Here is a 14,227-nt window from a genome sequence, read left to right on the forward strand (position 1 = left end):
TCTGGTTGATCTTTCACTGATCCTTTCATAGTTACTATTCTATAGATTTGCTGAGTATGCTCTCAGGAAAGTAAATCTCAGGATTGTATATGGTGACATATATGTACTTTGATTTAAAAAAAAACAATTGACTGAACTTTGAGCTTTTTAATTCCATTTCTTATTCACCTTTCCATTTGCTTTTCACTGTACAGGTTACAAGGACAGAGGGTGAGGGTTGGGTTGACTATGGCCTGCAGGCATAACTGCCTGTCCTCTCTGCCAGTGGACTTGCCCGTGAGTCAGTGGGGCAGTGACTCCCTGGGGGAAGAGTGTGGATGCACTTTGCACCTGGTCTCGGTTTTACATCTGGGGAGGGCTGGCATGGGAGACCTGCCCACCGAGCCTCTAGAACTTGACTTATTTTTAATGCTTTAGTTTTTTATTTTACACTTAAATATAATTTAAATTAATTATACAGTATGTATTTTGATTTTACTAAGTTCTAGAAGATTCTACACTGGTAAACTGCAACAGGCAGCCGAAGTATGAGGGGGTTGGTGACTGAGGTTTGCTACCAGTCCTGATGAAGGGTCTCAGCCCGAAACGTTGACTGTACTCTTTTCCATAGATGCTGCCTGGCCTGCTGAGTTCCTCCAGCATTTTGTGTGTGTTACTTTGTTGCCTACTTGCCTCCCTTTTCCTGCACCCCTTGCTGGATATTGGGATTGGTTTATTATTGGCACATGTTCAAAGTTTAAAGTAAATTTATTATCAAAGAATACATATACCACTATATACAATCCTGATATCATTTTCTCGCCCACATACTAAATAAATCCATAATAGAATAATACCAATAATAGAATCAATGAAGACCACACCCTGCGAAAGACAACAAACAAAAAGACAAAAGAACCAATATTTACCGAGATCTTTTGACAAGCTTGTCTTGCATGCTGTTCATACAGATCAAATCCTTACGCAGAGAACTGAGCTAGAATAAGGTAAAACAATGACAGCACAGAATGAAGGGTAAAAGCTGCGGAAAGTGTGCAGTGCAGGTAAACAAAGTGCAAGATCGGAACTGGATGGAGGTAACCAGATGGATGAGTCCAGAGTCCATCTATTGTATAAGATGTCTGTTCTAGAGTCCGATATGGTGGGATAGAAACTGTCCTTGTATTTGGTAGTACATGCTTTCAGGCTTTGGTATTGTCCTGCCTGAAGGGAGAGGAGAGAAGAATGTATGGGGGGGATCTTTGATTATGCTAACTGCTTTACTGAGGCAAAGCAGTAAATGTGTGGGCACGTGGCCAAGTGGTTAAGGCGTTCGACTAGCGATCTGAAGGTTGTGAGTTCGAGCCTCAGCCGAGGCAGCGTGTTGTGTCCTTGAGCAAGGCACTTAATCACACATTGCTCTGCGACGACACTGGTGCCAAGCTGTATGGGTCCTAATGCCCTTCCCTTGGACAACATTGGTGGCGTGGAGAGGGGAGACTTGCAGCATGGGCAACTGCTGGTCTTCCATACAACCTTGCCCAGGCCTGCGCCCTGGAGAGTGAAGACTTTCCAGGCGCAGATCCATGGTCTCACGAGACTAATGGATGCCTTTATTTACTGAGGCAGCAAGAAGTATAGACAGAGTCCATGGAGGGGAGGCTGTTTCAGTGACGCACTGAGCTGTGTCCACGACTCTGCAGTTTTTTGGCACACCAAGCCGTGATGGATCAAGATAGGATGCTTTCTCTTGTGCATCGGTAAAAATTGTTAAGATTCGGTGGGTAATCTGTTGATGGTAATCCTTTGGATTGAAACGGCAGCTGGAGCTAACCTGCTGCCCCTCTGCATCCACGGCGTATGCACAGGTGATGGGCCAGGCCCTGCCACCGTCCAGCCCACCGCTCAGGGTACAGAAACTGTTCGTCATGAGGACCAGGTCTTGGCACTTTTCTCAGCAATTTACCCCCTCCGTCTCTCCCTTGTGAGACCCGTGCAGAGTCCACAATCTCACAACCACATGTCTCCAACCAGGGCATTTCAGGCCAGCGCCCGCACCTAAAACCTTGTCTCCTATACTGCTCGTACAGATCTAATCATTATTCACTTCACTGTGTAATTATCTGATCTGTAGCAAGGTTATGAAAGACAAGCTTTTCACTGCATCTTAGTAGATGTGACAAACCAGAGTTTGTCTATACTTCAGCCAACTTTTAAAAGGCGAAATGAAGAAAAAAGTTATCAATGTATATCTGGTATTAAAGTATGGAATTTCAATTATTGATTCCATTTCACTGTAAATATATTAGCAATTTGTTCCTCTGGTGACACTGAACTCACCCAGAACTTCAGTGACTGCTGAATCGGGTGGCTTCCAAAGTGGACACGTCCTCCCCCTGGTGGCCAGTCTGTGTAACGCACCCTTAAGGAGCCTCACAGCTGTAAACCATTTCCCCCCTGCTCTCCTGAGAGAACTGTGAGCCGCAGGACCAGGGAGCGTCAATCCAGCCAGCCCTGCAGTTCCTGCAAAGCCCAGCTGAAAGTGCGCGCGTCCAGATGTTGAATATGAATGAGGAGAAATAATATTTTTCCATGCAAGTGGTAGTTCTGATCTGGAACCTGCTATGCGAATAAGTGAAACCAAGCTGTCTAGGGATTTTAAAAGAGAATTGGATAGACAGTGAGGGAAAATAATTTTCACTGCTCTACGGAAAGAGCAGGGAAATGGGGCTAACAGTATTGACCCGCTGAAAGCCAATTTGGACTCTATGGGCAAGTAGCCACTTGGTAGAGGCAGATACATCAGGGACATTTAAGAGACTGTTTGTTAGGCACATGGATGAAAGAAAAATGGAGGGCTATGTGGGAGAGAAAGGTTCCATTAACCTTGGAGTAGGTTAAAAGGTTGAATATCATGGGCTGAAGGGCCTGTACTGTTCTCTGTCCTCTGTTCTCGTGTGCCATGGTGATAGCAGGCTATGGCTCTAGCTAACCCTTTTTAGAATGGGCATACGTTTTCCGGAAGAATGAGAGGTGAACTTCTTGGAGGGTTTGGAAGGGTGAATGCTCAGTGTCTCCGTCCCCTCAACATGATTTCTGCCTAGGAGAGGAGCCCTTATCCTTAGTCCAACCAAACCTTCCTGACAAGGGACTGAGGAGTCTTCACTCTGGGTGGTGTGAATCCTTGGAGTTCTGTAGCCGAGAGAGCTGCAGACACTCGGTGCTGAGTATAATTGAAGTCCTGATTTTGGACACTATCAGAATAAAGGGACTAAAAAGGCATTTAGCAAGTTGGCCTTCGTCAGTCAGCACATTAAGTGTAGGAGTCTGGTTACTACGGGCAATTGGTAATGGTGTACAGTTTTGGTCAACCTGCTGCAGGAAAGGTGTGCTTCAGCTGGAAAGAGTGCAGGAAGGATTTATGGGGTGTTAGCTTTCATAAGTCGAGGGATGGAATTTAAGAGTCGCGAGGTAATGATGCAGCTCTATAAAACTCTAGTTAGGCCACACTTGGAGTACTGTGTCCAGGTCTGGTCGCCTCACTATAGGAAGGATGTGGAAGCATTGGAAAGGGTACAGAGATTTACCAGGATGCTGCCTGGTTTAGAGAGTATGCATTATGATCAGAGATTAAGGGAGCTAGGGCTTTACTCTTTGGAGAGAAGGAGGATGAGAGGAGACATGATAGAGGTGTACAAGATAATAAGAGGAATAGATAGAGTGGATAGCCAGCACCTCTTCCCCAGGGCACCACTGCTCAATACAAGAGGACATGGCTTTAAAGTAAGGGGTGGGAAGTTCAAGGGGGATATTAGAGGAAGGTTTTTTACTCAGAGAGTGGTTGGTACATGGAATACACTACCTGAGTCAGTGGTGGAGGCAGATACACTAGTGAAATTTAAGAGAGTATTAGACAGGTATATGGAGGAATTTAAGGTGGGGGCTTATATGGAAGGCAAGGTTTGAGGGTCAGCACAACATTGTGGGCCAAAGGGCCTGTACTGTACTGTGCTGTACTGTTCTACGTTCTATGTCTAGAAGGCCTTATAGAGAGAGGTGGGCAAGACTGGGTCTTTATTCTTTTAACACAGAAGAATGAGGTGACCTTATAGAAGTGTTTAAAATTATAAGAAGAATCAGAATCAAGTTTATTATCACCGGCATGTGTCGTGACAGTAGCAGGAGTTCAATGCAATACATAATATAGAAGAGGAAGTAAAGAAATAAATAAAATAATAATAATAAATAAATAGATTACAGTACACATATATTGAATAAATAAAAAAATCCAAAAAACAGAAATACGTATATTTAAAAAATTGAGGTAATGTCCAAGAGTTCAATGGCCATTTAGGAATCGGATGGCAGAGGGGAAGGAGCTGTTCCTGAATTGCTGAGTGTGTGCCTTCAGGCTTCTGTACCTCATGAGAAAGGGCATGTCCTGGGTGCTGGAGGTCTTTAATAATGGATGCTGCCTTTCTGAGACACCGCTCCTTGAAGAAGTCCAGGATACTTTGTAGGCTAGTACCCAAGATGGAGCTGCTCGATTTACAGCCCTCTGCAGCTTCTTTCAGTCCTGTGCAGTAGCCTCTCCATACCAGGCAGTGATGCAGCCCGTCAGAATGCTCTTCACGGTGCATCTATAGAAGTTTTTGAGTGTTTTTGTTGACATACCAAATCTCTTCAAACTCCTAATGAAGTATAGTCGCTGTCTTGCCTTCTTTATAACTACATCAATATGTTGGGATCGGGTTAGATCCTCAGAGATCCTGACACCCAGGAACTTGAAACTGCTAACTCTCTCCACTTCTGATCCCTCTATGAGGATTGGTATGTGTTCCTTCGTCTTGCCCTTCCTGAAGTCCACAATCAGCTCTTTCGTCTTACTGATGTCGAGTGCCAGGTTGTTGCTGCAGCACCACTCCACTGGTTGGCATATCTCACTCCTGTACACCCTCTTATCACCACCTGAGATTCTACCAACAGTGGTTGTATCATCAGCAAATTTATAAATGGTATTTGAGCTATGCCTAGCCACACAGACATGTGTATATAGAGAGTAGAGCAGTGGGCTAAGCACGTAACCCTGAGGTGCACCAGTGTTGATCGTCAGTGAGGAGGATCTGTTATCACCAATCCGCACAGATTGTGGTCTTCCAGTGAGGAAGTTGAGGATCCAATTGCGGAGGGAGGTACAGAGGCCCAGGTTCTGCAACTTCTCAATCAGGATTGTGGGAATGATGGTGTTAAGTGCTGAGTTATAGTCAATGAACAGCATCCTGACGTAGGTGTTTGTGTTGTCCAGGTGGTCTAAAGCCATGAGGAGAGCCATTGAGATTGCATCTGTCGTTGACCTATTGTGGTGATAGGCAAGTTGTAATGTGTCCAGGTCCTTGCTGAGGCAGGAGTTCAGTCTAGTCATGACCAACCTCTCAAGGCATTTCATCACTGTCAATGTGAGTGCTACCGGGTGGTAGTCATTAAGGCAGCTCACATTATTCTTCTTAGGCACTGGTATAATTGTTGCCTTTTTGAAGCAAGTGGGAACTTTTGCCCATAGCAGTGAGAGGTTGAAAATGTCCTTGAATACTCCCGCTAGTTGGTTGGCACAGGTTTTCAGAGCCTTACCAGGTACTCCATCGGGGCCTTCCGCCTTGTGAGGGTTCACTCTCTTTAAAGACAGTCTAACATCAGCCTCTGAGACAGAGATCACAGGGTCACTGGGTGCAGCAGGGATCTTCACAGCTGTAGTTGTGTTCTCCCTTTCAAAGCGGGTATAGAAGGCATTGCGTTCATCTGGTAGTGAAGCATCGCTGCCATTCGTGCTATTGGGTTTCACTTTGCAGGAAGTAATATCTTGCAAACCCTGCCAGAGTTGCCGTGCATCCGATGTCGCCTCCAACCTCGTTCGAAATTGTCTCTTCGCCCTTGAAATAGCCCTCCGCAAATCATACCTGGTTTTCTGGTACAGGCCTGGGTCCCCAGACTTGAATGCCACAGATCCAGCCTTCGACAGATGACATACCTCCTGGTTCATCCATGGATTGATAAAGTGGATGGTATGATTCCGTTGCTGCACATCAAGCAAAGTACTCCTTTATGTTGGCCACACCTTCATCAGATGGGTGAACTGTAAAGACCATCCTGGACACTGCTGAAACTGAACCAAGTTTGTGTTGAATTAGTTCGTGAGTCAAAATTTCAAAGGTCAAAGTATATTTATTATCAAACTACTTATATGTCACCATCTACTACCCTGAGATTCATTTTCTTGCAGATGTTCACAGTGGAACAAAGAAATACAATAGAATCAATAAACAGCTACAACTTTGGGCAAGGTTTAATCGATGCGGTTTGCGGATCGGATGCTGTAACCCATGTCATGATCTGTTTCTGGTCGCTCCATTTTTTTGTTACTATTTTGGGCGATTTTGAATCGGTGCTGTCTACAGATAGAAAACACTGATCTGAACTGAATATGAATGGACTCTTTCCATTTTGCGTTTAATATTCTGTGTTTCTCGCTTGTCTTTTTGGTTGCCGTCTGTGCGATCTGTCTTTTTTTTTGTTGGTTGGGGATTTTGATGTTTATTCTTTGAACGGGTTCCAAGGTTTACTTTGTTTCATGGCTGTCTGTGTGGAAAACGAATCTCAGGGTTGTACACTGCATACATACTTTGATAATAAATGTACTTTGAATCTTCTAATAAACAACAATTGACCAATGTGTAAAAGAAGGCAAACTGTACAATACAAATTAATAATAAACAAACAAACAAACAAATAGATAATGCAAAATATACTGAATTAAAAGAGGAAATTGAGAGACTTTGGAACATGAACAGGGTATATGTTGTACCGATATTAATATCTACAACTGGTGTCATCCCAAAGGTACTACTCAGTTGCATTAAACAATCAGGGCTGACACAGTAACATCCGTGTAAACCTTCAGAAAGCCACAACACTAAACACCACTGGAATAGTCCGAAAGTTCCTAGCAATTGTCAAATGAGCATGCTTGGCTGTACCTCAGGTTTTACCAGCTCGAGCTGAGGAAAAAGTAAACAATACTGAGAATGAGTTGAAGAGTCCTTGAACTTGAGTCTGTAGGTTGAGTTCAGTGATCAGTCCATTGTTGAGGTGTGACAGTCATACTTTATTGATCCCAAGGAAATTGGTTTTCATTACAGTTGCACCATAAATAATTAAATAGTAATAAAACCGTAAATATGTGAATTATGCCAGGAAATAAGTCCAGGACCAGCCTATTGGCTCAGGGTGTCTGACCCTGCAAGGGAGAAGTTGTAAAGTTTGATGGCCACAGGCAGGAATGACTTCCTATGACGCTCTGTGCTGCATTTTGGAGAAATGAGTCTCTGGCTGAATGTACTCCTGTGCCCAACCAGTCCATTATGTAGTGGATGGGAGACATTGTCCAAGATGGCACGCAACTTGGGCAGCATCCTCTTTTCCACATTGGTTCAGGGGCCTGATGGTTGAAGGGTAATGACTGTTCCTGAAAGGTCCTATCTCCAAGAGTGGAGGATATTTAACATACTAGCATTTTCAGTAATTGCTTGTTCTAACCCCATACAGACCTCTGAACATAGATGCCATGAGGGAGGCAGCCCACATGCTGCTGGGTACACACGACTTCAGCACCTTCCGGTCCTTAAACTCCGAGACTCCCTTCAAGTCGCCCCTGAAGACGCTGCTCCAGGCCGAGATCACGCCAGGCTTCAGCATCACGCAGCAGAACTACCCCAGGTGAGAGAGACACGTGGTCACTCGCCACTCCCGCAGAGCTCAGGGTGGCGGGTGCGATGAGATGCAGAGGTGTGAGTGAAGGTTTTAGCCTTGGATCACTGGGGGACTGGGAGCCAGTGAGATGAGAGTTGGCTTCAGCGGAAGTAGCAAACTTTCCAATCAGCTGGTCTGTGGGAAGGGAGATGGCCCGAGTAGCATCACCAATATCTACAGTGTGTTGGGGCAACGTTGAAAGATTTTTTGTGATGGTCTATAATTTGGGGTTGCTGCTGACTAATATTAGTGAGGTAACTTGAACGAGCGTATGAAGATCATCAAGGCCGCCAGTGAAGTATTAAACAGGAGGTGAATATCACCACTGGCCACCAAGATTGAGCAGACCTTGAGACGGGCACCCAAATATTTTACGCAGAGTTTTAATCGTGGCACCACTTCTCGCTTCCCCATGTGGATGCTGCATTCTGTAGCACTTCCCCCTGCTGCCTCAGCTCTCGGGCCCTCTAGATCAATCCTGGCCTCAGTTTTGCTCTTCTGTTTTAAGTTTCTTACCAAGCGGTGGTTGGCATCCGTACGTCTCGAAGGACAATGGGTGGTGATGATCATAATCAGAAGCCTGGCCAGAAGGTATGGAGATCCTGAGATGCCCAGTCGTCAAGATCCCCCTCGTGCCCTCACTGGTGTAGTCCAAAGGAAAGCTTATGAAGCGATACGTTTGGCACCAGCTTGGCGGCAGGAGCTGCCGGAAGGATGTTCAATGACCTCCAGCCGCCTTAGGGACTCCACTCCGGATTTGCGGTCTGGATTTACTCCCGTAGCCTTCGTCTCTCCTGAGGCTGCCCACAAGGCAGTGGGGCTATTTACCCACAGCTGGGGGTCTGGTTCATGAACGCCAGGGTGTGTCCACATGTTGGTGGGCCTGCATGCATGCTACGTGTACAGGGGCCAGACCTCCTCCCCGTCCTCTGTAGTTCTGCCAGAGTCTGAAAGGACCTCAGTTTCCGTGTGTCGCCAGCGAGGAGGCACTACACGAGGCTTGCTGTTGGAGAGGCTGGGTACCGGCAGGCAGAGACTCACACATTCAGCTCTCCTTTTCGGGAGGCTGCTAGGCAGTGGTGGAAGCTAAAAGTGAGAGCGGCAAGGGCTACCCACTACACTCACACTAGATGCGTCACAACAACCATTTTGACAGCATCTTACAAAGTAGAAATTAAGATTACATTCAAAATGTGAAGAAGAATTAAACTTGTAATTGACACTGTTCTCAATGAATGAAAGGTCTGTTTAAGGACTGGAGCAATTGATCAGAGTTTTATGGTTAATATGAATTTTGGATCTTCTGTGTCAGCAATGCTATGGGTGCATGCTGTGTGGAGGGGTCTCATTCACCATATCACTGCCTTGTCACCCACTTCGTCCCTGTGTATTGATTTTAACAAGCAGTTTGATTCACTTCCCCAATTAGTTCCCTAAAACTATATCTGAAAGGTCCGCATTGGCAGTCATACCCTCAGCTGTCAAGACTCTCAGCTCTGCCCTTAACTTTTCTGCCCCTCTATCTCTCGTCCTTTAATTGTCCTGGCATTTCAGCTGTCCACCATAATATCTTGGTGTAATTTTTGGCTGGTATTATACCGAGACCATTTTGGATTATTTTCATGATGCCAAGGATGGGTGTTAGTACAAAAACAAAGCACTTTAAGTTTTAAACAAGTTCAAAATTCAAGATTTGTTTAATGTTATTTCCTGTACATAAATGACAGAGAACAAAATAGTTATTACTCCAGATTCGATGCAGCACAAAAAAAATAAACAACATAATAAATACTAATACATAAGCTAGCTGATATACATAGCTGATGTCCGTAAAAGTGACTGACGGAAAATAATAAGGTAGTGTGGACATAGTGGGTGGAGGTGTCGATCAGCCTTACTGCTTGGGGAAAGTAACTGCTCTTGTGTCTGGAGTTCCTGTCGTGGATGCTACGTAGCCTCCTCCCTGATGGAAGTGGGACAAACAGTTCTTGAGCAGGGTGGGTGGGATCCTTCATGATGTTACTGGCCCTTTTCCAGTACCTTTCTATATACAGGTTTCCCCGCCATCCGGAGGTAGAGCGTTCCTACTTTCTGCAGCCTCTCTAATCCTGTGCATTGGAGGCTCCATATCAGACTGTGATGAATGCTCTCCACCGTATAACTACAAAATTTGCGAGAGTCTTTGGTGACATACCAAATCTCTTCAAGCTCCTAATGAAGTAGAGCTGCTGGTGTGTCCTCTTTGTGATTGTATCAATGTGTTGGGCTCGGCGTAGAACCTTTGAGATGCTGACACCCAGGAGCTTAAAGCTGCTCATCCTTTCCACCGTTGATCCCTCCCTGACGACTGGCGTGTGTTTTCCCGACTTCCTGAAGTCCACAATCAGTTCCTTGATCTCGCTGATGCTGAGTGTGAGATCGCTGTGACATCGCTCAACCAGCTAATCTACCCCACTCTTGTATGCCACCTTGTTGCTGTCTGAGATTCTAACAACAACGGTGGTGTGGTAGGTGAGCAGTCAGTTCGACTTGCAGGATCCCTGTGTTCACTCTCGTCCGGCTGTCTTGAGGCCAAAGGCGTCCACAACCTCTTAGTGACTGAATTGAAGCAACACCCATCACTGAAAACCCCCCACCTTTCAGCCATGCCCTCTTTTCATGGCTACCATCGGGCAGATGGTACAGAAACCTCAGGTCCCGCCCCACGAGGTCGAGGAACATCAGACTCCTGAACTGGCACGATAACTTCAATCACCAGTATCAACTGATTCTACAACCTTTAGATTCACTTTTAAGGATTCTTTATAACTCATGATTTCAGTTTTTTTTATTTGCCAAGTTTGTCTTCTTTTGCACATTAGTTTGTCAATCTTCGTTTTTGTAGTTTTCCATAAGTTCCATTGTATTTTTTCCTGTAAATGCCTACAAGAAAACGAATCTCAAGGTAATATGTATGTACTTTGATAATAAATTGAACTTTGAACTTTGAATTGTTGTAAATCCCATGGGATTCTCTTGTGCCCTTTAAGGGGGACAACGTGCTGTTCTTTCCCTCTCAGGCACGTGTGAGACCAGGAGCACAACAACAGGGGTGATCTTCACTTCCTCTTTGAAATGCTGCAGTTCACTTCATTAGAGATGGCCTTAAATCAGGGGTTCCCATCCTGGGGTTCACAGACCCCCCCCCCTTGCGTAATGTCCATGGCATAAAAAAAAAGTTGGGAACGCTTGTGTTAAATGTCGACCTTTCTAGCAAAGCCCCTATCCAAGGAAAACAAAACCTCAGCTTCCTCTCCATATGTTACAGCTGCTTTTGTTTTCAACAAAGCCCCATCCATTTTCATGGCATGTTACCTTGCCAAGATTAATCATTGAAGTTTCACAATCCCTGGCAGTTGCGTTAACAGAAGTAGAAAAAAAGCTTAAATTTAGAAGGAACATTTTGTGAATCCTGGTGAAGTCGCTGCTCTGACATAGGAAAACACAGCAGGCAATTTGCACCTACCAAGGTCCCACAAACAGCACACGATAGCCCGATAATGTTGGTAGAGAGACAAATTCTGCGACCAGTACAAGGCAAGTTACCCCGCAGTTCTTGGAGCCTCTTCCAAAAGACAACATGTTTGGTGATACAGCAATCTGTTATTTTTATTTCTGTTCGCGGTTCAACACTCTTTGCATCGCATCTTAGACAAATGACTTGCTGTCTCACAGGTCACCAACCAAAACTAAGACTGCTCCCTAAAAATATCAAAGCTGCAGCTGGGTGAGTGATGCACAATATTTAAACTGTTTCAGAAATGACTGATGATGGAGCCATACCCTGGATTTGTTCTGGTTGCAACTGACGTTAAGAATCCTGAGCTGACTGTTTGTATGCACAATGCACACGAAATGAATTATTTGCAAACGTAGCTTAGTAATAAAAGGCACTTGGCAAAGATCAACCTGCCTGTAAGTACTTTCAGTACGACAAGATCGACATTCGTTCTTCTTGTAAGATAATTTAGCAGGGAAACCTAACTGGTCCATGATTCCCATCTAAGCCAGTCCCGTTGGCCAATATTCCTCTAAGCCTTTCCTATTCATGTACTCCAAACATGTGACTTCTACGGCCAAGAATAACGGGGACAGCAGATTAATGGGAATGTCACCAGCTGCAGATGAAAATACACCTCCGTCCTTCATTGCAAGTTGGTCGAATTCGTGGATCTTCCCCCCACAGGACTGTGGGGATTCTGGAACGACAGCAGTAGTTCAAGATGGACCTTCACCAATACTGTCTCAAAGGCAATTAGGGATGGGCAATAAATTCAGGTCTTTTGTAAGTAAAGCTAATTCACTATCTAGATTTCACACAAAAAAAAGACTCTTTCCAAGCAATATAATTTTCCGACTGTTTAATTCTGGTTTTCGGGTGCACAAATCCTCATCATTTTTTAGCATAAACCTACGTGGTTTAGACCAGGGGTTCCCAACCTTTGTTACGCCATGGACCTCTACCATTAACCAAGGGGTCCACAGGCCCCAGGTTGAGAACCCATGGTTTCGAAGGAGCCAAATAAAACAGTATATTAATGTAATACAATTATGCAAAACATTGCAACTTACTTGGTCTCCTCTGGGTGAGGTGTCCTCAGTGAACGAACATTGAGGTAGAAGTGCTCTGCCACAATAACGCTCTGGCTCCAGTCACCAGGTGACGCGGGAACAAATTTCTCATGTCACCCAGTTCTGCTGTCTCCTTGCTTTGTTTTGTTCGGCAAGTCAGAGGGGCATGAAACAATACCAAACAGAGTGAACTGGCAGATGAGGGTAAGAGGCCACTGGAAGGGGCACCCTCAGGGTAAATGGACAGCGTTAACATAGAGGCACTGGGAAGAGCAGTCTGTCGGAGGAACTCAGCAGGTCACGCAGCGTACGTGTGAGGAAGCAGATTGTCGGCATTGTGGGTCAAAACCCTGCATCCAGACTGGGTGGAGAGGCAAGATGGCCTGCACAGAGAGGAGAAGGGGGAGAAGCAAGAACAGATTCTGAGGTGATCGATGGACTGAGGAGGGGTGTAAGATGACAAGTTGGTGGCGCCAGGCAGGGGAGATGAGAGGGGGTGGAGCTGGAAGCTTGAGTGATCGATGGAGGCGGAGAAAGAGACCAAGTGCCTGAGAAAGGGAAGTCAGGTTTGACTATCTTTTTGGTGTTCTTTGAAGGACTAATGTGTGCTGCAGATCGAAGGGAACCAATGGATGAAGTATACATGAATTTCCAAAAGACATTGACAAGATGTCACATCAAGGTCATCACAGAAAGTGAGGGAAGGGGGCAGCCAAGGGTTTTATGTGCCTGAGTGGGAAGGGGCTCGATGGATCAAGGAAGGTTTTGCATGGCCTTGATAGGCTGGATATGGGAAAATCTGAAAGTGAAGATAACTGTTAACATAGGATGAAGCAATGTTTCTTTCTCTCAGGAGACTGTTAGCCTTTGGAACTCATTTCCTCAAAGTGGAGTGAGTGAAACTTTAGCAGGTGTAGGCAAGAATAAGGAGTCGAGGTTACAGCCTTGTCAGCCATGATCTTATTGAAAGGCGGAGCAACTGCAAGGGCCAAGGTGGCCTCCTCCTACCCTTGCTCTTAATTTGTTTATACCATTTTCAATTTAATTACTTGCCCTTTCTTCTCATATCATTTCCTGCACTGTACCCTGGCCATCATTTTTTACTTCACCCAATATTGCACTTTCAACTCTGGGATCAAATCTTCATCACTTTTAGGCCTTGGCCTGTTTAATCAGGATCTTGCTTTTACTCCTGGTCTTGGAAATATTTTTCCTGCTTGTGATCTCCTTGTCCTGCAGGAAGTCGTTCACCTTCTGGAGCCGCTGTTCCCGCCAGTGGCCTGGGTCAGGTCATTCTGTGTTTCAGGAGCTCGGCCTTGAGCCTGTCTTCACCGCTCCCGGACCCTGCTTCTCCCAAAATAAACCAAATTTCCTCTGACTGCTATAATCAGGCTAAAGTATAAATCATTAATTTACTTAATTTCCTTGACCCGTCAACAATAAATTAGTACACCGCTCAATCTAAGCTCAGAAATAATTTATAAAAATTTTATGGATTTAATTTGTTTCTGCTGCCTTCATAAATCTTTTCGTCCTTTGCAAGCAGCTTGCAAATGTTTCAATTAATTATCTTTCTGCCGCAGTATCGAAATAAATAAGTCTCTGGGTGACATCTCCCCGCTGAAATTGTAACTAAATATATCAAGTTGTGAATTCATTCATAAAATATTCTGTTAATTTCATTTCGTAGATCCAATCTCCCCCCACACCCCATGTAAAAAGTGTAAATGAAACTCGGGATATGGCAAAGTAAAATATTCAGTACAGTTTGCTGAGGAACAACACTGCTGCTTACTTCATGTCCTTCTCATCATTCACCCTCTGCTTGCTAACC

The 14,227-nt window shown here is 44.9% G+C and overlaps 1 protein-coding gene across 3 annotated transcripts in view; it reads left to right on the top strand.

Moving 5' to 3' along the window:
* Positions 1–14,227, top strand: part of pusl1 (pseudouridine synthase like 1) — a 104,247-nt gene that overhangs the window by 53,252 nt on the left and 36,768 nt on the right. For all 3 annotated transcript variants that reach the window (XM_063032928.1, XM_063032930.1, XM_063032929.1), the window contains one exon: positions 7,579–7,749. In XM_063032928.1, the coding sequence (XP_062888998.1) occupies positions 7,579–7,749 (171 nt within the window). The remainder of the gene's footprint in view (positions 1–7,578; positions 7,750–14,227) is intronic.

This window comes from Mobula hypostoma, chromosome 25, assembly GCF_963921235.1.
Source record: "Mobula hypostoma chromosome 25, sMobHyp1.1, whole genome shotgun sequence".
Classification (NCBI taxonomy): Eukaryota; Metazoa; Chordata; class Chondrichthyes; order Myliobatiformes; family Myliobatidae; genus Mobula; species Mobula hypostoma.